The 22,579-nt window shown below is 45.1% G+C and overlaps 1 protein-coding gene across 1 annotated transcript in view; it reads right to left on the reverse strand.

The window, feature by feature from the left end:
* The window catches only part of PTPN11 (protein tyrosine phosphatase non-receptor type 11), a 105,720-nt gene that overhangs the window by 23,060 nt on the left and 60,081 nt on the right, over positions 1–22,579 (reverse strand). Inside the window, exons 7-11 of the mRNA XM_039472139.2 lie at positions 16,404–16,500; positions 11,663–11,742; positions 11,378–11,536; positions 4,838–4,969; positions 134–288 (exon numbers count right to left, since the gene is read on the reverse strand). Coding sequence (XP_039328073.1) covers positions 134–288; positions 4,838–4,969; positions 11,378–11,536; positions 11,663–11,742; positions 16,404–16,500 — 623 coding nt within the window. The remainder of the gene's footprint in view (positions 1–133; positions 289–4,837; positions 4,970–11,377; positions 11,537–11,662; positions 11,743–16,403; positions 16,501–22,579) is intronic.

Raw genomic sequence — 22,579 nt, forward strand, 5'->3', positions numbered from 1 at the left:
TGCTCTATGCCTCAAACAGGTATTAAATTCTTCCTACAGTCAAAGAGCTGGGGGGGTGGGCAGGTAAAAGCAAGCCCTTGGCGCTGGGAGACAGGGACAGGCTGTGGCATAGAGGGGCGGCAGGGGCTGTCACCTGCAGTGCACCACGACCGGCCCTGCATCCATGATGCTCTCCTGCTTATGGTGCACCTCCTCGAGGAAGTCCAGCACACCCCCAGGGTCGCTGGGCACTCCGTGGTCCGGCCAGGTCCGAAAGTGGTATTGCCAGACCGTTCTCTCTGTATTCCCCTGGAGTAGAGCCAAGAAAAACCAGAAAAGAATTAAATAAATCAAGAGGTTGAGGAATCATCCAGTTCTGAGCTTTCCTAAATCCAGTGTGAGCCAATGAAGGAGAGAATCTCCCCATGTTCCACTGAAAGGTCTTCTTTATGAGGTTCCCAGAACTCGTCTCAATTTGGACAATCCTGGAGACAACCTTTGCCTCTGTCATAAGAACCAAGGTGTCTGGCAGGGTAATTCATTCTTCCAGATAACTACACCCTGAATCATCTCTCTGAATCATCAGTGACAGGTAACATCCCTGTTCCTCTGTATCCCTGTGGTGCTCAGCTCTGGAGGTAACTGAGACCTCTAGGGACTCAGGTCTTTCCTCCCAGCAGGGGAGAAAGCAGATGAGGACACAGCCACTCGCTTAAGACATTCATTCCTCTTGGTCGTCTTTTTATACCCAAACTTCCCCACCATATAAACACACACGTTTTGGTTTTTTTTTTTTTTTCCGAGACAGAGTCGTGCTCTGTCGCCCAGGCTGGAGTGCAGTGGTGCCATCTTGGCTCACTGCAACCTCTGCCTCCCGGGTTCAAGTGATTCTTCTGCCTCAGCCTCCCAAGTAACTGGGATTACAGGCACATGCCACCACGCCTAGCTAATTTTTGTATTTTTAGTAGAGATGCGGTTTTGCCATGTTGGCAAGGCTAATCTCAAACTCCTGACCTCAGGTGATCTGCCTGCCTCAGCCTCCCAAAGTGCTGAGCCACCAAGCCTAGCCAGTACTGTTCTGTATTAAACTTGTATTTAATGCAAAGAAGATAAGAAAACAGGCTTTGCCATCAGATGACTAGATTTAGGCTCCAATTCCAGGCACCCACACTCATGTGGCCCTTGGATATGTCTAAACCTCAATTTCTTCTCTCGTAAAGTGGGAATAATAATCTCTCTCTCTTTCTCTCTCTCTCTCTCTCAAAATGCAATTGTAAGGACTCGAGCTCGCTGAAACACTCAGCCTCTGCCCAGTAAACAGTAAGAGACTCAGCACATTGCAGCATTTTGAGGATAAAGATAATTAATAAAGATCAACAATAGCACCAACGCTACAGAAGACCGAAAAGTATCATGTTTCTGGGTCTATCCAGATTACATAACTGTTGCAGCACAATTCATTGCTATATCTTCTTCCTATATGTGCGGAGACAATCTAAGCTAAGGAACTTTTTTTTTTGAGATAGAGTCTCACTCTGTCATCCAGGCTGATGTGCACTGGCCTTAGCTCACTGTAACTTCCACCTCCTGGGTTCAAGAGATTCTTGTGCCTCAGTCTCCCAAGTAGCTGGGACTACAGGTGCCACTACATCCAGCTACTTTTTCTCTTTTCAGTAGAGACAGGGATTCACCATGTTGGCCAGGCTGGTCTTGTACTCTTGACCTCAAGTGATCCGCCTGCCTTGGCCTCCCAAAGTGCAGGGATTACAGGCACGAGCCACTTCACCCAGCCTTAAGTGTCATTTTTAAAAGGGATTTAATAGGACAATTTTTTCTTTCTCCCCCTTCTTCTTCTTTTTTTTAAGAGACAGAGGCTCACTCTGTTGCCAAGGCTGGGGTGCAGTGGCACAATCACAGCTCACTGCAACCCTGAACTCCTGAGCTAATGTGATCCTCTTGCCTCAGCCTCCCAAAGTGCTGGGATCACAGGCATGACCCACGGCGCCCAGTCTCCCATTTCTACTTGACAGCTGTATTGTTCCAGTTCTTCTCACAATCTCTACCATAGCTTCAGCCTCTGCCCCTCCCCATCATCAGTAGGACTGCACCCTCTCTGACATCAGAAATCCAAACATCCCACCCTGGGCCACAACTACACTGGCTCCCAGCTCCTTCTAGTCTCCCTGTCACTTCCTGTAGCCTCCAGACCACTGAGCTCTCCCTCCACTTTCCACCTGTCTCCTCCTGCCCCTGTCCCCCTCATCCAGCCAGGAGTCCCGGGCTGTGGGGACAGTCACTTTCTACTGTGTGCCTCCATTCCCTGACCTCCTCTCCATCCACTGCACCTACGCAAATCCCAGGCCTGGGCAAACCACATACTTTCTGTTTTGTGCCCTAGGAGCCAAGTGTCCTTGGAGAAAAACCAGGTAATGGGTATCAGTATATTTTCATGTTCACCACCTCAACTGGGCACTTGGCACAGCACAGAAATTTCTGGACTTCTTGCCCTGCTACACAATTATGATTTTATACTTTTCTCCCTTTCTTCAAATATTCAAATATCTCTTCTTATTCCCTTTGACGGTCTGTTGATGGCCTTGCCTCAAGCTTCAGAGAGGACGGGGAAAATAATCACTCTCAGCTCACCTACTGGCATCTGTGGCCACCTTCTCTTCTTGCCCTTCTGTTGCCACAGGAAAAAATGTCCCTCCATCAAGCAAAAACTCCATCCACAATGCTCTGCGTCCCACCTCCCCTCCTCATCCCACCTCCACCCTTGCCTCCCTGACAGCTCCACTTCAATGTGCCCAAGGCACCTCAGACTTAGTGTGTCCACAAAGAGGTCCTTATCTTTCCAGCTTCCTCAAGTCCACTGCTCTCCACCCTGCCTTCTCAGGCTAGAAAACTACCAGTCATCCTGCATGCCAGCCTCGCCCTTGGTACACTCCATCATTAAATCCCTGCCCGTCTGCCTCCAGTTAGCTCTACTGGGTCCTCTTCTTTCTGGCACCCCTGCCACTGGCCTAGTTCAAGCCCTATCATCTTTCACTCTGACAACCGCAGTACCTCCTAATCGGTCCTAATCCCTAGACCCACTCCTGCTCGCTCTAGTCTCTACAGGGTGGAGGGGAATCTCTTAAGAGCTTAAATCCAACTATGGCTGCTTACTACACTTAGGATAACCTCCCCCCAACCTCCTTTGCCAACTCAAACACATTGTTTCCTATGCCTTAAGAACTTCCCTTTCAGCTGGGCACGCTGGGCGCGGTGGCTCATGCCTGTAATCCCAGCACTTTGGGAGGCCAAGGCAGGCAGATCACAAGGTCAGGAGTTCAAGACCAGCATAACCAACATGGTGAAACCCCATCCCTACTAAACATACAAAAATAAGCTAGGATGGTGGTGCATGCCTGTAATCCCAGCTACTCAGGAGGCTGAGGCAGGATAATCACTTGAACTCAGGAGGCAGAGGTTGCAATAAGCCAAGATCACGCCACTGTACTCCAGCCTGAGTGACAGAGCGAGACTCCATCTCAAAGAAAAAAAACAAAAACAAAAAAAAAAAACCTCCTTTCCTTTGGCCAGGTGCATTGGCTCATGCCTATAATCCCAGCACTTTGGGAGGCTACTTGTGGCAAGAGGATCACTTACCCCAGGAGTTCAAGACCAGCCTGGACAAGATAATGAGATACCCATCTCTACAAAAAATTTGAAACTTGGGTGGGCATAGTGGCACAAGCTGTAGTCCCCAGCTACATGGGAGGCTGGGGGGAGAGGATCACTTCAGCTTAGGAGGTTGAGGCTGCAGTGAGCCGTGACTGCACCAGTGCATTCCAGTCTGAGTGACAGAGCAAGGCTCTGTTCAAAAAAAGTCCTTTTCCCCTCTAAATGAACCCTAAACTCCTGCATTTTTTCTTTGTAGCCTTGATTACAGTTTATAATGGTATATTTATATGTGCAATTACTGGGCTGGTAGATTACTGGCCAGTACAGTGTACACTTGGGAGTGCAGGGACTCCATCTGCTTTGTTCCCCAGCTCTATCTCCAGCAAAGAGCATGGTGCCAGAAACCAAGAGGTCATTGAACAAATATTTCTGAATGAATGGATGAATGTCCACATGACTGTTCAGATGCCCAGCTGAACACGTCCAGAAGAAAACAAATCACAGCCCACATCAGTTCTCCCTCCAGCTTTTGTAGTGTCTGCCACAACACCACTGTCTACTCAGACTCAAACCTCTACATTGTGTCTTGAATCCCTCTTCTTCCTTCAAAGGCCAAACAATCCTCACGCCCTGCAGACTTCACCCCCAGCACTTCTCACATCCACTGCTTCTCTTCCAGTTTATTCTGCCATTTTACATAACATTCCTTTCCAAAGGAAGGAACAAAGAAGAACAACTGCTGAAGTCTGTGGATACTTGGAGAGGAGGCCATCAACCCAGGCTCCTGCAGAGGCCTCCTAACAGGCCTTGCAACCACTCAGGTCACCCCATCCCAATCTCCCACCCAGAGCTGGTCTTGAACTCCTGGGCTCAAGCGATCGACCTGCCTCAGCCTCCCAAAGTGCTGGGATTACAAGCATAAGCCTCAGCGCCTGGCCAGTTATTTGTTTTTAAATCTTCCATCCTGCCCTTCCCTAGGCTCGATAAGGGCAGGAACACCACCTGCCTTGTTCACAGTGTACCAGTACTGCCTAAACTGTACCTGGCACATAGAAGAAACCCAATAAATGGCTACTTAATCAATGAGTGAGCGAATGCATAAAGGCATGCAAACATGAGCAACTGCAAGACCCTGAATTACTACATACCATCAGCAGTTCCCAGAGTCTCTAGAATACGACAATATACTTACTTGTCCAACCTTTGAAAGTTTAAGTTCTCTTAGCGTATAGTCATGAGCAGCACTTTCTTTGACGTTCCTAACACGCATGACCCCATATTCTTTGAGAGCATACTCATCAGGCCAGTATTTGACACATTTACTCTGGAAGGGATCAGAGAAAAACAAAGTTAATTCTGTGAACTCTGAAATAAAAACCTAAACCAGCAACAAACAAATGTGCAAGTCTTGCTTAATAACCACCAATGTGGAAAATGGCCTCTCTAGCATCTGTTAGGCTTTCAAAGAAAAGGAAAGAAGAGTTCAAATAAGAAAAGCAGGTGCTTGGAGGATCGGGCAGAAGTGGGAGGAGAAAGGAGGCTGGTGCAGTTACCTGATCCAAGCATGTGTCAAAGGAGAGTCAATGCTTGTTGATCTGTAAACAATCAGGCTGGGCACAGGGGCTCACACCTGTAATCTCAGCACTTTGGAAGGCCAAAATGGGCAGATCACTTGAGACCAGTAGTTTGAGGCCAGCCTAGCCAACATGGTGAAACCCCGTCTCTATTAAAAATACAAAAATTAGGCCAGGTGTGATAGCTCACGCCTATAATCCCAGCACTTTGGGAGTCTGAGGCAGGTATATCACCTGAGGTCAGGAGTTCGAGACCAGCCTGGCCAACATGATGAAATACCATCTTTATTAATAATACAAAAAATTAGCTGGGTGTTGTGGTGCATGCCTGTAATTTCAGCTAGTTGGGAGGCTGAGGCAAGAGAATCACTTGAATCGGGGAGGTGGAGGTTGCAGTGAACTGAGCCCATGCCATTGCACTCTAGCCTGGGCAACAAGAGTGAAACTTCGTCTCAAAAAAAAAAAAATACAAAAATTAGTCAGGCGTGGTAGCCAGTGCCTGTAATCACAGATACTTGGGAGGCTAAGGCAGGAGAATCATTTGAACCTGGGAGGCGGAGGTTACAATGAGCCGAGATCATGCCACTGCACTCCAGCCTGGGCAACAGAGAGAGACTCCATCTCAAAAAAAAAAAAAAAAAAAGAGTTCCAACAAAAGCAGATGCAGGTGCTCGGAGGACTAAGCAGAAGTGGAGGAGAAAAGCGGCTCGTGCCGTTGTCTGAGTGCCGTTGTCTGATCCAAGCACGTGTCAAAGGAGAGTCAATGCTTGTTTGTTTATCTCTAAGGAATCAAAGATGCAGAGAGAAGGACCAACCAACGTGAGAGTGCTGGCTAGCAACCACTGAGGTCTGAATTCTAAGATCTGCCAGTCACTCCCTAGGGAAGGCAAGCATAGAGTCTGGAGGAGTCTAGGCTGCCCAACGAGCCAGACTGTCTGCTTCACTTCCGCACCAGTGTAGGAGGACTCTGTGCCTTATCTAACCCAAGTGTGAATAACTATATCACAGAAAGGCAGCCCATAGGGTTTTGAACCAGCTGCTTTTTCTATATCCAGACCCATCTGATACCTCCTCTACACGTCACTTTCCCTTAACTGAGTCCTGGGAATGCCAAGTCTGCAATAGCTGCTGGCTTTAAGAGCAGGCGATTGAAAAATATGGCACCAAGAAAATTATTCTTGCTGCCAAAGAGGAAGCTATTTCACTCAATAAGAGATGAGTGAAATTGTATCTATTTGGTGATGTGTCCTGGGCAGAGAATGCTTTTGTGTTCTGTTGCATTCTGGGCAGTCATCCACATCACTTACTTTCCAAAACCACCATGACATAAATATCAGCAAGAGAAATTTACCTTGTATCTTAGGAAGACAGAGAAATTTACAGCTATAAAACTGGAAATAAGAAAACAGTTACAGATATCAACAGTCACAGTAGATGATTCGTTGAAAGAAAAAAGAAAACATGGCAGGAGGAACATTCAATAGAAGGATGTGGTCTTAGCCGGGCACAGTGGCTCATGCCTGTAATCCCAGCATGTTGGGAGGCTGGGTGGATCACTTGAGGCCAAGAGTTTGAGACCAGCCCGACCAACACGGTTAAAACTCTGTCTCTTTTAAAATTACAAAAATGAGCCAGGTGTGGTGACACATGCCTGTAATCCCAGCTACTCAGGAGGCTGAGGCAGGAGAATCACTTGAATCTGGGAGGCAGATGCTACAGTGAGCCAAGATCGTGCCACTGCACTGCAGGCTGGGTAACAGAGCAAGATATGGTCTCAAAAGAAAAAACAAGAAGAAGAATGTGGTCTTTTGGCTTTCCCTCCAGTATTTTACAGATCCAAACACCTCTGACAGATTTGATGTAAATTTTAGTTAACCCAAATAAACATTCCTAATATTAATTGTACTCTATGCTGTTGCTGGCCAATCAAGGCTGAGGACTGCTCTCAGTCACTATAGGGAACTCGTCACAGGATATAAAATTAAATCATGACTCTGAAAAGAACGTTTTAGCTAACTTTAAACATCAGCAAACTGCTGCAGCCCTCTCCCCAGTTTCTAAACTCCTTTCAAAACCTTGGCAAACAAATTCTAAAATATGAGAACTAATACATTAAAATAAGGCCTTTAAAATAGGGCCCAGGAATCAAAGACAGTCCACAGTCTGGTTTGTCTTCTGTGCACTTGGGGGATAGTGAGAGTAGGCTGTCAGAAAGGCCTGTAGAGAGAATCAGCACCCATCATGTCATCCTCTCAGTACCACCAAAGTAAAAAGGAAGGAGGAGACAGGGAGCAGACTCAGACAAGGTGGTAAGGAGTGGGGCAGGGTGATTTCACCCTAATGCCTGTCTATCCTAGGAGAGCTTCTGAAAGGGACTGATACTGATTCCTCTGAAGCAACACAAGACCCCTCTCTCACAGTCCTCACATCCTCTGAGAACAGGTGACCTCCTACAGCTACAATCAGGCAAAAAGCAGGATGAAGGGCTTCATTCTTACTAACCACATTTAGGGCAAAAAACATTTGCCTGAAGCAGAAACTACAAAGATGTTCCCATTGGTCCATTAATCCAAGAATACCTAATGTTACTGCAGGCAGCTGCTAAAGGAAACTTTTGTTTCACAGTGACCAGATCTGCTCCCAAAGGTATTCGGAAGTGTACTACAATGAAAGTCTTTTGAAAATCACACTGTCCTTCACATCCAATATAAAAATTACATTAGGAGGGCTAAACTCCAAAGTTCTCCATCTGTCTTAGGTTTAATTTATAGGTATCACTGCTACATTCCACACAAAATCTTATATAAACCAATTAAAAGATATCTAAAAAAGAACTTTCACTAGAATACAAACAAAAACACAGAACTTTTCTTTTTTTTTTTTTTTGAGACGGAGTTTCGCTCTTGTTACCCAGGCTGGAGTGCAATGGCGCGATCTCGGCTCACCGCAACCTCCGCCTCCTGGGTTCAGGCAATTCTCCTGCCTCAGCCTCCTGAGTAGCTGGGATTACAGGCATGCGCCAAAATGCCCAGCTAATTTTTTGTATTTTTAGTAGAGACGGGGTTTCACCATGTTGACCAGGATGGTCTCGATCTCTCGACCTCGTGATCCACCCGCCTTGGCCTCCCAAAGTGCTGGGATTACAGGCTTGAGCCACCGCACCCGGCCAAGACAGAACTTTTCTATATTTAAAAAAAAAACCCACAAGGGTGAGCTCACTTTGAGATAACACAGAGGGCTGTCACTCAATAAGATTTGTCTGCTTCTCTGTAGATGTGGGATGTTACAATTTATTTTTTAATCTGAAGTGTCTTGAAGAGTATGGAGCGATGGGTCCTAGGCGGGTGCTGTGGGTGGGAGTAAGCACTGGGGCAACCATTTGGGAGGACAGTTGGGCAAAGTTAATTAAACAGACAACATGGCCAGGCACGGTGGCTCATGCCTGTAATCCTAGCACTTTGGGAGGCCAAGGTGGGTGGATCACTTAAGGTCAGGAGTTCGAGACCAGCCTGGCCAACATGTTGAAACCCCGTCTCTACTAAAAATGCAAAAATTAGACAGGTGTGGTGGTACATGCCTGCAATCCCAGCTACTCGGGAGACTGAGGCACAAGAATAATTTGAACCCAGAAGGCAGAGTCTGCAGTGAGCTGAGATGGTGACACTGCACTCCAGCCTGGGAGACAGAGCAAGACTGTCCCAAAAACAAAAAACAAAAAGGACAACATGCACATCCTATGACCTCACAATCCTTCTTGATGTCTAACCTAGAGACACATTTGCCATGTTCAAAGGAAGGCAAGAACAACATTGATCACTTCAGCACTGGTTCTAAGAGCAAAAACCAGGATGCTTAAATGCCTATCTAAGAAATCATGGTTAAATAAATTACAGTATAGCCACACCAAAGAATATTATGCAATTGCTAAAAAGAATGAGATAGCCCAAAATGCACTCACAGAGAAGGTCAGAACATATATTTACTGGGGGAAAAAAAAAATCAAGAGACAGAATAAAGTTACTGTATGAAAAAGCACTTTTCAGTCAGAAAGTAGTAGGTAGTAGTATATACAGGTTAGTATGTGAATATAAATGCCACAAAAACAGTGCAGGAGAATACATGTCCAACTGAGAACAGGGCTTTTATGCTGGAAGAGAGGGGGTTAAAATACGTGGACGGGGAATAGAGACAAAAAGCAACTTTAATCTTAACACCAATGTGTTTGAATATCTACATGAACATATCGTTTGGATAATTCAAATTAATTTTTAAATGCTTAAAATTCATAAGTATAGTTTACATAACCAGTGAAATCAGTGTTTATTAATTAGTACTCTAATCACCAGACAGATCTTCTTTTCTTTTTTTTTTCCCCTTTTGTAGAGACAGGGTCTCATTCTATTGCCCAGGCTGCAGTGCACTGGGGCGATCAAAGCTTGCTGCAGCCTCAAACTCTTGGGCTCAAAGGATCCTCCCACCTCAGCTTCCTGAGTAGCCAGGACCACAGGCATGTGCCACCACGCCCACCTAATTTTTGTATTTCTTTGCAGAGACAGGGTTTCACTGTTACCCAGGTTGGTCTCAAACTCCTAAGCTCAAGCGATTCACCCACCTCGATCTCCCAAAGTGCTGGGATCACAGGCGTGAGCCACCATGCCTGGCCCACATAGGTTTTTTTAAATACTCCCTTTTTGACTTCTGTTTCTAGATACAATGGAGTAACAGACCAGATTTACCCTCTCACCTTAAAAAACTAAAAACACTGAAAAAAATGAAACGACACATATAACAGAATTCACATAACAATAGTTATTATAAAAATACTCCAGGTCAGGTATGGTAGTTCATGCCTACAATTCCAGCACTTTGGGAGGCCGAAGTGGGAGGATTGCTCGAGCCTGGGAGTTCAAGACCAGCCTGCACAACATAGCAAGACCTCATCTCCACTAAAAATAAACAAAAATTGCCAGGCGCGGTGGCTCAAGCCTGTAATCCCAGCACTTTGGGAGGCCGAGGCGGGTGGATCACAAGGTCGAGAGATCGAGACCATCCTGGTCAACGTGGTGAAACCCCGTCTCTACTAGAAATACAAAAAATTAGCTGGGCATGGGGGCGCGTGCCTGTAGTCCCAGCTACTCAGGAGGCTGAAGCAGGAGAATTGCTTTAACCCAGGAGGTGGAGGTTGCAGTGAGCCGAGATCGCGCCATTGCACTCCAGCCTGGGTAACAAGAGCGACACTCTGTCTCAAAAAAAAAAAATAAATAAATAAACAAAAATTAGCCAAAGGTGGTGATGCATGCCTGTCGTCCCAGGTTCTCAGGAGACTGAGGTGGAAAGATCACTTGAACCTAGGAGTTTGAAGCTACAGCGAGCTATGGTTACATCACTGCACTCCAGCCTGGGCAATAGAGTAAGACCTTATCTCTAAAAAACAAAAAACAGCAATGGAAATACTCCATACCTTCAAAGGGTAAGGAAAATGCTACACATGTTAAAAGGAACAATAAAGATGATATTAACACTTCTAGAGATGAAAAATACAATGCTGTGAAAAATACTCTGGATAGGATTAAGAATAGATGACTTACTGTAGAAGATTAATTTAAAGACATGGCAAAAGAAGCTATCCAAAATGAAATACAGAGGGGGAAGAAAACTGAATAAAATAAACCAAGTGTCAGTAGGCTGTGAGATAACTTCGAGAACCGTAATACACATGTGATTGGTGTCCTAGGACAAGGTTGGGCAGGGTACATTTTTTTTGGGGTAGAGATGGGGTATTACTGCATTGCCCAGGCTGGTCTCAAACTCCTGACTTCAAGTGATCTGCCTGCCTCAATGCCCAACAGTGCTGGGACTATAGGCATGAGCCACCATGCCCAGCCCAGGGTATGTATCTGAAGAAACAAAGACTGAACACTGTCCAAATTTAAGGAAAACTACAAATCCACAGAGTCAAGAAGCTCAACAAACCCCAAGCAGAAGAATCATAAAGAAAACTACACCAAGTAATATCACAATCAAATTTCTTCTAGTCCCTTTTTTCCAGAGAATCAGTTAGATTAAGCTTAATCCACTGATTCACTTCCTAAACATGGCCAATGTGACACGTCTAATACTTTAAAAACAGTTTAGCAGAAGAGATTTCTGTGATTTACCTTTCCTCTCTCCACTTCTTTCGTTGTCATAACAATCACTCGGGAGTTTTCTTGGAACACCATCCGCCAAAAGTCGTTCACCGTGTTTTGCAGACAACCTTGTGTGGCAATGTAACTCTTTTTGGGCTTTGAATTGTTGCACTTGGTTTCAAATTCAGGCTAGAAATTCAGGAAGAAAATCCTTCAAACATCTGAAAGTTGCTTTCAGGACACAAGGAAGGATTTAAAATACAAAAATAGGCTAGCAATATGTGGTCAGAAAACACTATGAAAAGCAAAGCTTACCATGATTATATTTGCATTTATGTAATCTGAAACAGGCTCATTGGGATCCCCGTCGTGTAGGACAACCCTGGTATGATCAACTAGAAGGAAAATACACCACAGTCACATAGGTCCTCGGACTGCTTCAGGAAAAAGCAGTTCAAATCAGTTCACCCTCAACCTAGTCCAAGTTTCGTTCATTTAATGATTGAAAACATACATACACACATACATACACACACACACACACACACACACACACATAAACATTAAAGCCCAGATAAGCACAACAGCAATGTGAACACTGCCTGATGCCTCATAATGCTATCTACACAATTTCCTGGTTTTGATCATATACTATGGGTATATAGAATGTTATCATTGGATATACGAAGCTGAGAGAAGATCCAAGAAAACTCTCTCTACTATTTTTGTAACTTATGACTCCAAAATTATTTCAAACCAAGAAATTTTGGACTGGGTGCGGTGGCTCACGCCTATAATTATAGCACTTTGGGAGGCCCAGGCAGGTGGATCATATGAAGCCAGGTGTTCCAGACTAGACTGGCCAACATGGCAAAACCCTGTCTCTATTAAAAATACAAAACTTAGCCAGACACACGGGTACACATCTGTAATCCTAGCTACTCGGGAGGCTGAGGTGCAAGAATTGCTCAAACCTGGGAGGTGGATGTTGCAGTAAGCCGAGATCACATCACTGCACTCCAGTCTGGGCAACAGAGTAAGACTCTGTCTCAAAAAAAAAAAAAAAAAAAAAGAGGGGAGGGGGAATTTAAAAAAAAGAAGATTGAAGTATAGATATATGATATGATATCTGAGATGTGCTTCAAAATAATTCAAGGAGAAAGGAGATATGGATCAGAGTATAGATGAAACGAGACTGGGCCTGGGTTGATAATTGTTGAAGCTGGACAGTGTGTACATGTGGGTTCTGTCTGCTCTTGAATACATTTGAAAATTTCCAAAATAAAGAGTTTGTTTGTTTGTTTGTTTTTAATTATTTTTTGACACGGGGTTTTCCTCTGTCACCCAGGCTGGGGTGCAATAGCGCTATCTTGGCTCTCTGCAATCTCCGCCTCCTGGGCTCAAGCAATTCTCATGCCTCAGCCTCCTAAGTAACTAGGATTACAGACGGGTGCTACCACAACTAGCAAATCTTTGTATTTTTAGTAGAGATGAGGTTTTGTCATGTTGGCCAGGCTGGTCTTGAACTCCTGACCTCAGGTGATCTGCCAGCCTCAGTTTCCCAAAGTGCTGGGATTACAGGTGTGAGTCACCATGCCCGGCCAGGTATTTTTTTTTGGGGGGGACAGAGTTTCGTTCTTGTTACCCAGGCTGGAGTGCAATGGCGCGATCTCGGCTCACCGCAACCTCCGCCTCCTGGGTTCAGGCAATTCTCCTGCCTCAGCCTCCTGAGTAGCTGGGATTACAGGCACGCGCTGCCAGGCCCAGCTAATTTTTGCATTTTTAGTAGAGACGGGGTTTCACCATGTTGACCAGGATGGTCTCCCGGCCAGGTATTTTTTTAGTGAAGTAGTATGCCATAAATCACAAGGCTCTGATAGTATCAACTGTCCAAATTCTGTATAAAAGTCCATTATTGGTACAAAAATCTGATTGCTCTACCTAAGCAACATAGTTTGCAACGGTAAGAATTAGTAAGAAAGTCATGTGTCTTAAAAGAATAGAATAATGTCCTGCCGGGCGCGGCGGCTCAAGCCTGTAATCCCAGCACTTTGGGAGGCCGAGGCGGGTGGATCACGAGGTCAAGAGATCAAGACCATCCTGGTCAACATGGTGAAACCCCGTCTCTACTAAAAATACAAAAAATTAGCTGGGCATGGTGGCTCGTGCCTGTAATCCCAGCTACTCAGGAGGCTGAGACAGGAGAATTGCCTGAACCCAGGGGGCGGAGGTTGCGGTGAGCCGAGATCGCGCCATTGCACTCCAGCCTGGGTAACAAGAGCAAAACTCCGTCTCAAAAAAAAAAAAAAAAAAAGAATAATGTCCTGCCGGGCGCGGCGGCTCAAGCCTGTAATCCCAGCACTTTGGGAGGCCGAGGCGGGTGGATCACGAGGTCGAGAGATCGAGACCATCCTGGTCAACATGGTGAAACCCCGTCTCTACTAAAAGTGCAAAAAATTAGCTGGGCATGGTGGTGCGTGCCTGTAATCCCAGCTACTCAGGAGGCTGAGGCAGGAGAATTGCCTGAGCCCAGGAGGCGGAGGTTGCGGTGAGCCGAAATCGCGCCATTGCACTCCAGCCTGGGTAACAAGGGCGAAACTCCGTCTCAAAAAAAAAAAAAAAAAAAAAAAAAGAATAATGTCCTTTTTGTTTCAGACTCCTCATCATTAAGGAAAAGAGATGTTCATCAGAGGAACATCTGAATGAGACCTTTAAGGGAGGAAAAAGCGATATTCTATTTAGATACTGCATACCATTGGTCCCTTCACTTTCTCGTACATTGTATACCTTATAAATACCATTAGACTACTGAGCAGATGTCAAAACTTAGATATAAAAAGGACAAGGTGGCCAGGCATGGTGGTCCACACCTGTCATCCCGGCACTTTGGGAGGCCAAGGCAGGAGGATCGTTTGAGCCCAGGAGATCAAGACCAGCCTGGGCAACATAGGGAAACTCTATTTCTAAAAACTGAAAAAATTACTTAAAAAAAAAAAAACAAAAAAAAAACAGGATAAATAAGGCTTCCTCAAGATCACTGGTACTCATGCTGCAGTTCAAACTGCTTCTCTACAGATTCTTCACTGCCTTTACTCAGTATTACAAATGTCTCCACTTTCCCTCACCCTCATCTATACACATTACAATACCCATGTAGATATGCCATACATATAGACCACGTATATGTACATATGTATGCAGAAAGAGAAAGACTATGCTTCATGCGTAGACACACACAAAGGATGGTTTACAAGATCTGACAAAATGGCTCTGACCTGATAAGACATGACAGCAATGCTCTCCAAATGCGATCACGGCCCCCAACCACACCATTTTTGAATGCTTAAATATATACATAGATGCACTATATACAAACAAGCCTTATTTGTTAGTTGGATAAATACAGTATGCATAGCCAGGTGCAGTGGCCCATGCCTGTGATCCCAGCACTTTTGGAAGCCAAAGCAGGAGGACTGCTTGAACCTAGGAGTTCAAGATCAGCCTGGGCAATGTAGTGAGATCCCCATCTCTATACACAATCAATCAATCAATCAATCAATAAAACATTATGCACTCACTGCAATCAATCTATGCCTCAAACAAATTTTTCTTTTCTTTTCTTTTCTTTTTTTAGGGAAAGGATTAAATAAAGGTAAGTTGTAAATGTTCCTTCCTTTCTCCTCAGTGCACTGCCTTGCACTGCACATCATGGAGACACCCCTGCATTACAGCGTGGTGCTAAGAGCAGTGATTCTGGGGGCTCTAGTGCCAGTTCTCCTGCCCACTCCCCCTCACTTGTAACTTTCCTTGAATGGTCTAGGGAATCAGGATACTAAGAATGGCTGCTTCCTTTGCAAAGTTACGTGGATTAAGTGAGATCAAAATGCACAGACTTCGGCATAGCGTTAGATCATGGGAGAGAGGAGCTGTGACTGGTTTAGTGCCATTTCTGAGACCCTCATGCAAGGCCTACATCCTTCCAGGCCTTTATCCCTCCTGTTTCAACTTGGGCTTTTGCTGGTGGCATTTGGATGTTACAGAAGGTACGGCCGGGGGCAGCAACTCATGCCTGTAATTCTAACACTTTGGGAGGCCGAGGCAGGCAGATCATTTGAGCCCAGGAATTCAAGACCAGCCTGGGCAACATGATGAAACCCTCTCTCTACAAAACAGTAATTACAACATAGGGAGACCCTGCTCTACAAAAAATTTTATTTATTTTTTTATTTTTTTTGAGACAGAGTCTTGCTCTATCACCCAGGCTGGAGTGCGTTGGTGCAATCTCAGCTCAATGCAACCTCCCCCTCCCAGGTTCAAGCAATTCTCCTGCCTCAGCCTCCTGAGTAGCTTGGATTACAGGTGTCCGCCACCACGTAAAAGTTTGTAAAAATTACAAACTTTTGTAATTTTTAGTAGAGATGAGGTTTCACCATATTGGCCAAGATGGTCTCAAACTCCTGACCAGAGGTGATCTGCCTGCCTCAGCCTCCCAAAGTGCTGGGATTACAAGTGCGAGCCACGACACCTGGCCCACAAAGTCTTCTTCTGAGCAAAGGTAAGTATATACCCTTTCTCCAGTAACTTGAGCTCAGGGGATCAGCGAGCAGAACAGTTCTAAGAGGCCTCGGGAGGTGTTCGTCTGTTTCCCACATGAGGAAACTGAGTCCCAGAAAGGAGGCAGGCATTACCCAGGACTCACAGGCCCAGTGAGGAGGAGTCAAGGCACAAATCTGGGACCCTGAGGGCCCTGACACTGAGAGATCCCAAGCCTTGAGATGATCTATCTTGGGCAGACAGAAAATTAATTAGCAGAAGGAACCAACCACAGACAAAGCCACCTAGTGGCAACTTTATTCAGTAATCAGCATCACAGGAGCTTAGTGAATAAGGCCATCAACTCCCACCATGGTTGATTATTCTGGAGACTGCTTACAGTTAAAGAAGCTAAGGCCTCAGACGTGCTAACAAGAGCAGACGACCCTGAGAAAAGGTACAGAAGTGCTGGGAATCAAAATCTCCAAGAGTGACTATTACTAAGCGGAGTATTGATACTTACAGGGCAGGATGTTTTTATATCTATTTTTGTTTTTGTTTTCTTGCCTTTGACCCTCTTTTCGGCTATAGAGAAGTTTGCACTCCTGTTGTTGTAGTGTCTGGAAAGAAAGAAAAGTCAGTATTATCATGTGTCAAAGAGTCACCGGGAAAAAACAAAAGCCTGGCTCAACATTTCTGCTTTAAGGAATTCATCCTAAGAAGTGTTCAAAGTTGTGTGCAATAGCTACAAGAATGTTCATCTGGGTCAGGCCCAGTGGCTTACGCCTGTAATCCCCACACTTTGGGAGGCCGAGGTGAGTGCATCACTGAAGCCAGGAGTTCAAAACCAGCCTGGCTAGTATGGTAAAACCCTATCTCTACCAAAATACAAAAATTAGCCAGATTTGGGCACCTGTAATCCCAGCTACCAGGGAAGCTGAGGCAGGAAAATCACTTGAGCAGAGATCACACCACTGCACTCCAGTTTGGGCAATAGAACAAGACTGATTCTGTCTCAAAAAAAAAAAAAGAGAAGTCTAACAGGAAAGGACCACCTAAATAAAAGCACTGTTCATTCATACAAAAGAATATTCTACATCCATTTAAAAAGATGTACTAGGAAAATAACACCTTGGAAAGGTGATCAAAATGAAAAGCAAATCAAACCTCCAAAACAGTATATGATGTAACCATATGTTTGCATTTACCTATGTACAAAAGAAATGGCATAAGGACACCGTGATGTGCATCTGTAATCCCTGCTACTCGGGGGGCTGAGGCAGAAGGATCGCTTGAGCCCAGGAGTTCAAGACCAGCCTAGGCAACAAAAATGAGACACTATGTCAAAAAGAAAAAAAAATTTTTTTTAATGTTTTTTCTTTTAAAATTAACGGCAGAAGGCCGGGCACAGTGGCTCACACATGTAATTCCAGCACTTTGGGAGGCCAAGGGGATCACCCAAGGTCAGGAGTTCAAGATCAGCCTGGCCAATGTGGCAAAACCCCATCTCTACTAAAAATACAAAAATTAGCCAGGTGTGGTGGCACACGCCTATAATCCCAGCTGCTCAGGAGGCTGAGGCATGAGAATTACTTGAGCCCAAGAGATATCACTGCACTCTAGCCTGGGTGACAGCAGGAGACTCTGTCTTGAAAAAAAAAAAAAAAAAGTGGGAGAAGAACTAAATAGGTAATGGTGACTTCTTTCCCTTAGGGTAGAGGATTATGAAGTCCTTTTCTTGTTTGTTTTTTCCACCGTGTTCTCCCTTAAATTTTTTACAATGAGGCCGGGCGTGGTGGCTCAAGCCTGTAATCCCAGCACTTTGGGAGGCCGAGGGCTCAAGCCTGTAATCCCAGCACTTTGGGAGGCCGAGGCGGGTGGATCACGAGGTCAAGAGATCGAGACCATTCTGGTCAACATGGTGAAACCCCGTCTCTACTAAAAATACAAAAAATTAGCTGGGCATGGTGGCACGTGCCTGTAATCCCAGCTACTCAGGAGGCTGAGGCAGGAGAATTGCCTGAACCCAGGAGGCGGAGGTTGCGGTGAGCCAAGATCGCGCCATTGCACTCTAGCCTGGGTAACAAGAGTGAAACTCCGTCTCAAAAAAAAAAAAAAAAAATTTTTTTTTTACAATGAAAAAATAGAATATTTATAAGAAGAAAAATCTTTAAAAATGACAATTATAAGGAATGAAACCCAACAAGGATTGGCATGGTATATTCAAACAGATGTGATCTATATTCTTTTTTTTTCTTCTTTTTCTGTTTTAAATAAGACAGTGTCTCTCTTTCTCTCTCCCAAGCTGGAGTGTAGTGGCTAATCAGAACTTCAAATTTCTGGGCTCAACTGATCCCCTGCCTCAGCCTCCCAAAGTGCTGGGATTATAGGCATATGCCACCATACATGGCTAATTGACTTTTTTGTTTGTTTGGTTTTTTGGAGATGGGGATCTCACTGTGTTGCCCATGCTGGTCTTGAACTCCTCCTAGCCTCAAGCAATCCTCCTGCCTTGACTTCCTAAAGGGGTGGATTATAGGAGTGAGCCATCATGCTCAGCCTATCTATGTTGTTGAGTTTATGATCTACCTACTTTTTATCACTTTTTTTTTTTTTTTTTTTTTTTTTTTTTTTGAGACAGGGTATCACTCTGTTTCATCCAGGCTGGAGTGCAGTGGTGCAATCTCAGCTCACTACAACCTCTGCCTCCTGGGCTCAAGCAATCTTCTACTTCAGCCTCCTGAGTGGCTGGGACTACAGGCAAACACCACCAAGCCTGACTAATTTTTGTAGTTTTTGAAGAGATGGGGTTTTGCTATGTTGGCCAGGCTTTTCATCACTGATGAATTCCAAGTAAGCCGTATATCAATTTTTGGATTTGGGGGATCTCAGAGGACAACAGCAGTGGCTTTGGTGCCACTGGGTGGTGGGCATGAAAGCTTTGTTAGCAATGCTCTGAAGTCCTCCTATGCCAAAACACCAAGTCAGTGCCACAGGCAGCCAGACTGTGCCCACAGAGACAGCCACTCCCCTGAGCTCTCCCCAGAAAACCCTGGCAAGATTCAACAGATCCAAGGAGGACAGAGCAAGAGAATAAGGATGACAACCCTCGGACTTCTCAAGCAAGGGGTCAGGAAGGACACCTCCAAAGGTAAAGGAAGTGAGGGAACAAAGAGGGAAAGAGAACAAACTAACCAGGCAGCCACAACACGGCTGGCCCCAGTGGAAGAGGGGGTTGGCCAAGGAGAAAGAAGAATCAGGCTTGGAGCAGTGGCTCACACCTGTAATCTCAGCACTTTGGGAGGTTGATGTGGGAGGATTGCTTGAGCCCAGGAGTTCAAGACCCTGTCTCTACAATAAATTAAAAATTAGCCTGGTACAACGGTGAGCATCTACAGTCCCAGCTACTCAGGAGGCTGGGGCAGGAGGATCGCTGGAGCCCAGGAGTTTGAGGTTGCAATAGCCTATGATGGAGCCACTGCACTCTAGCCTGTGTGGCAGAACAAGACGCTGTCTCAAAGGAAAAAAAGAAGTCCATTTAAGGGATAATTAGTTTACAAAAAGTCTAGTGTTTAATGGTAAATCACAAAAGGTAAATCAAGAAAGTAAAAGGTAGGCTAAGAAAATTTATATATAAAATGACAAAATGGCTACCCTTAAAGAGTCCTACAAGGAGAAACAGAGTCATATTTCACAATGCAACAGCCCTATTTTATTTCCATTTCATTTATCTGAATTTCACAAATAAGTATAAAAGTTTGGACTTTAAATTGGTATTTGACTCTCAGTTTCAAAATGCAATCTTCAGCCTGGACACAAGCTCATTACAAAAGCATTTAACTGGCTAAAACCTGGACAAAAATAAACACAATGCAGGTAGAATTGTGACAAAGAATCAGTCATTTGAATTTTTTTAATGAGCTCAGGTTAAAGAGTTAAAACAGTCTGCCCTATCTGGGCAAGCATTTCCTTGGACTGTGAGCCAGTCTTACCAAGCAATACTGCTGTGTTAGGAAGAAGGTTTAATCTTGATTTTTAGACAGGTCATTAAGGTGAGGTTCAAAAAGAAGTTCAAACACTGAACTGAATCAATCACGTCGACTAAATGAAGTGAAACGACATCAACAAAAACTACAATACAGGAGAAGGGGGATTGGTACTAATTAGCAGCTTGATTTAAAACAAACTTGGCAGGAAAGCATTCAGGCCTTCATTTATGAACCCAACTTCACATGACACTTCACTGAGGTGGGGTGGCAGGGTGCATGTGGCCAAAGCTATGTGAGGTGAATTTTCTCCAGTTCCTGTTTAATTACGCTTCAACTTCTCCCTCCACCTTCAAGATCAAGTCCAAGGTATTCAGGATGACGCATAAGGCTGTCTCGTCTCTGAGCTAATCAGAGCCTGTCTCTAAATTCCGTTCTGTTTCCCCAAACTACTTTGCCTGTCTGTGCCTCAGTTTCCTTCAGTATGAAATGAGCATAATCCTTACCCAACACAAAGGGCTGGGGTGAGGGTCAAATGACATGCATGTACATTGCTAAACAGTGCATGAAATACAACGAAGCAAGTACACAGACACTGGCTATTGCTGTGAAATCACTGTTGCTACATGAACTCTACACTGGCAACTTCACATGTGGTCTGTAGACCAGCAGCAATAGCACCACCTGGGAACTGGTTAGAAACTCAGGCCCATGTCCTACCCCAGACTTAATCAAAACCTGTATTTTTGCTCAAGGCCAGGAGGTCAATACCAGCCTGGGCAACATAGTGAGAGCTGGCCTCTACAAAAAAGTTAAAGATTAGCCAGGCATAGTGGCTTATATCTGTAGTCCCAGCTACTCGGGAGCCTGAGATGGGATGATTACTTGAGCCCAGAAGGTCAAGGCTGCCGGGAGCCGTGACTGCACCACTGCACTCCAGCCTGCGCAACAAAGCAAGACTGTTTAAAAAAAAAAAAAAAAAGCACCTTCAAGATGCTTTGGCATCTCTGCATACCATCTCTTACGTCATTTGTTTCCTTAAACTGACCTCTTCTTTTTCTCCTTCACAAAATATATTTCAAAAAGAACTTGCCTCAGCCAGGCCCAATGGCTCACGCCTGTAATCCCAGCACTTTGAGAGGCCAAGGGGGATGGATCACCTGAGGTCAGGAGTTCGAGACCAGCCCAGCCAACATGGCAAAACCTGGTCTCTACTAAAACTATGAAAATTAGCCGGGAGTGGTGGCAGGCACCTGTAATCCCAGCTACTTGGGAGACAGGCAGGAGAATCACAAATTCAGGAGGCAGAGGTTGCAGTGAGTCAAGAGCATGCCACTGCACTCCAGCCTGTGCGACAGAGCAAGACCTTCTCTCAAAAAAAATAGAAAAAAGAAACTGGCCTTATTTGCACATATTTCAAAAATGTTTCACTTGCTGTATATAGAAGGTAAGCAAAAAAGGGAGTATAATAAAAATAAAATATCAAATTCTACCTAGATACTGGAGCATTCTTAAGGCTTTGTAAAAAAAAAGGGGGGGGGCATAGACAAGTGTTAGAGGCAGATGTTAAAGACTTACTAGTACCACGTGGAGACCTTCCCTTAGGCTTCATCTAAGGACTAGATAAGGATGAAAAAGAGAAAGCCTTTCTTGTTTGCTAATTCATCTTACCTACTGTGATGGGGTAACACCAAGAATCATCTCACAACAAAAGGGAACACTTTGCCAGACTAAATTCAGAGTTCTAGACGAGGGAAATCCTCAACAATACCCATTTTGGCTGGGCCACCTATCATCAGGTCTGCCAGAGGCTTCCCTTATTCCTTTTTTTCCCGGGGGAACAGTGTCATGCTCTGTCGCCTAGGCTGGAGTGCAGTGGTGCAATCATAGTTCACTGTAACCTCAAACTCCTAGGCTCAAGTGAACATCCCATCTCAGCCTCTTGAGTAACTGCGATTACAGGCACACACCACCATGCCCAGCTAATTATTTTACTTTTCGTAAAGACAGGGTCTCACTATGTTGCCCAGGATGGTTTCACACTGGAGGACTCAAGCCATCATCTGGCTTCAGCACTGAGATTATAGGCATGAGCCACTGTGCCTGTCCTGCGCTCTCCTTATTCTGCAGTAAGTTTCCAATCGCCTCTTCCAGGCGGACTTGGGGCTTCAAAAGCGCACAGTCAAGACTAGTGGCTGGGTCCAGAGACTTCCACAGAGGGCAGGACAGGCGCCCCTGCATCCCAGGCACAGGTGGGTGCTAACAGCCAGCAGCTGACAGCTGTCATGGATTGATAATAGCTAAGGGCGCATCTCTCCCCCGGCTCCTTCCCTAGTGAGCCCATTAGCCCAGCCTCATCTGCACCTGGGGCTCAAGTTGCCTAAACATATTTCATTCCCACAGCAGAAGACTGCCATCCATCTAGAGTGAGACTGAAAATACAAACAACTCAGAAGTTGTGACTTTCCATGCTCTGCCGGCAGAGGCTCCCAAATGCCATCCTACTAAGGGCGCTTCCTCCCAAGCACCATGCTTATGGCTCCAAGCTCCAGAAGAATATCAAATAAACCCTGCCCTCGAGGAGAATACATTCCTGTCAGGGTTTATCTTCCACAACCTCCCTCCCACCAGCAGTCCCTGGGGTACAAAAGCTGCTAATGACCTGTCAAGCTGAATGTCACCACATCTTCACTGGCATTGACAGGGATGCTAA

This window comes from Saimiri boliviensis, chromosome 7 (assembly GCF_048565385.1).
Source record: "Saimiri boliviensis isolate mSaiBol1 chromosome 7, mSaiBol1.pri, whole genome shotgun sequence".
In the NCBI taxonomy this organism is placed as follows: Eukaryota; Metazoa; Chordata; class Mammalia; order Primates; family Cebidae; genus Saimiri; species Saimiri boliviensis.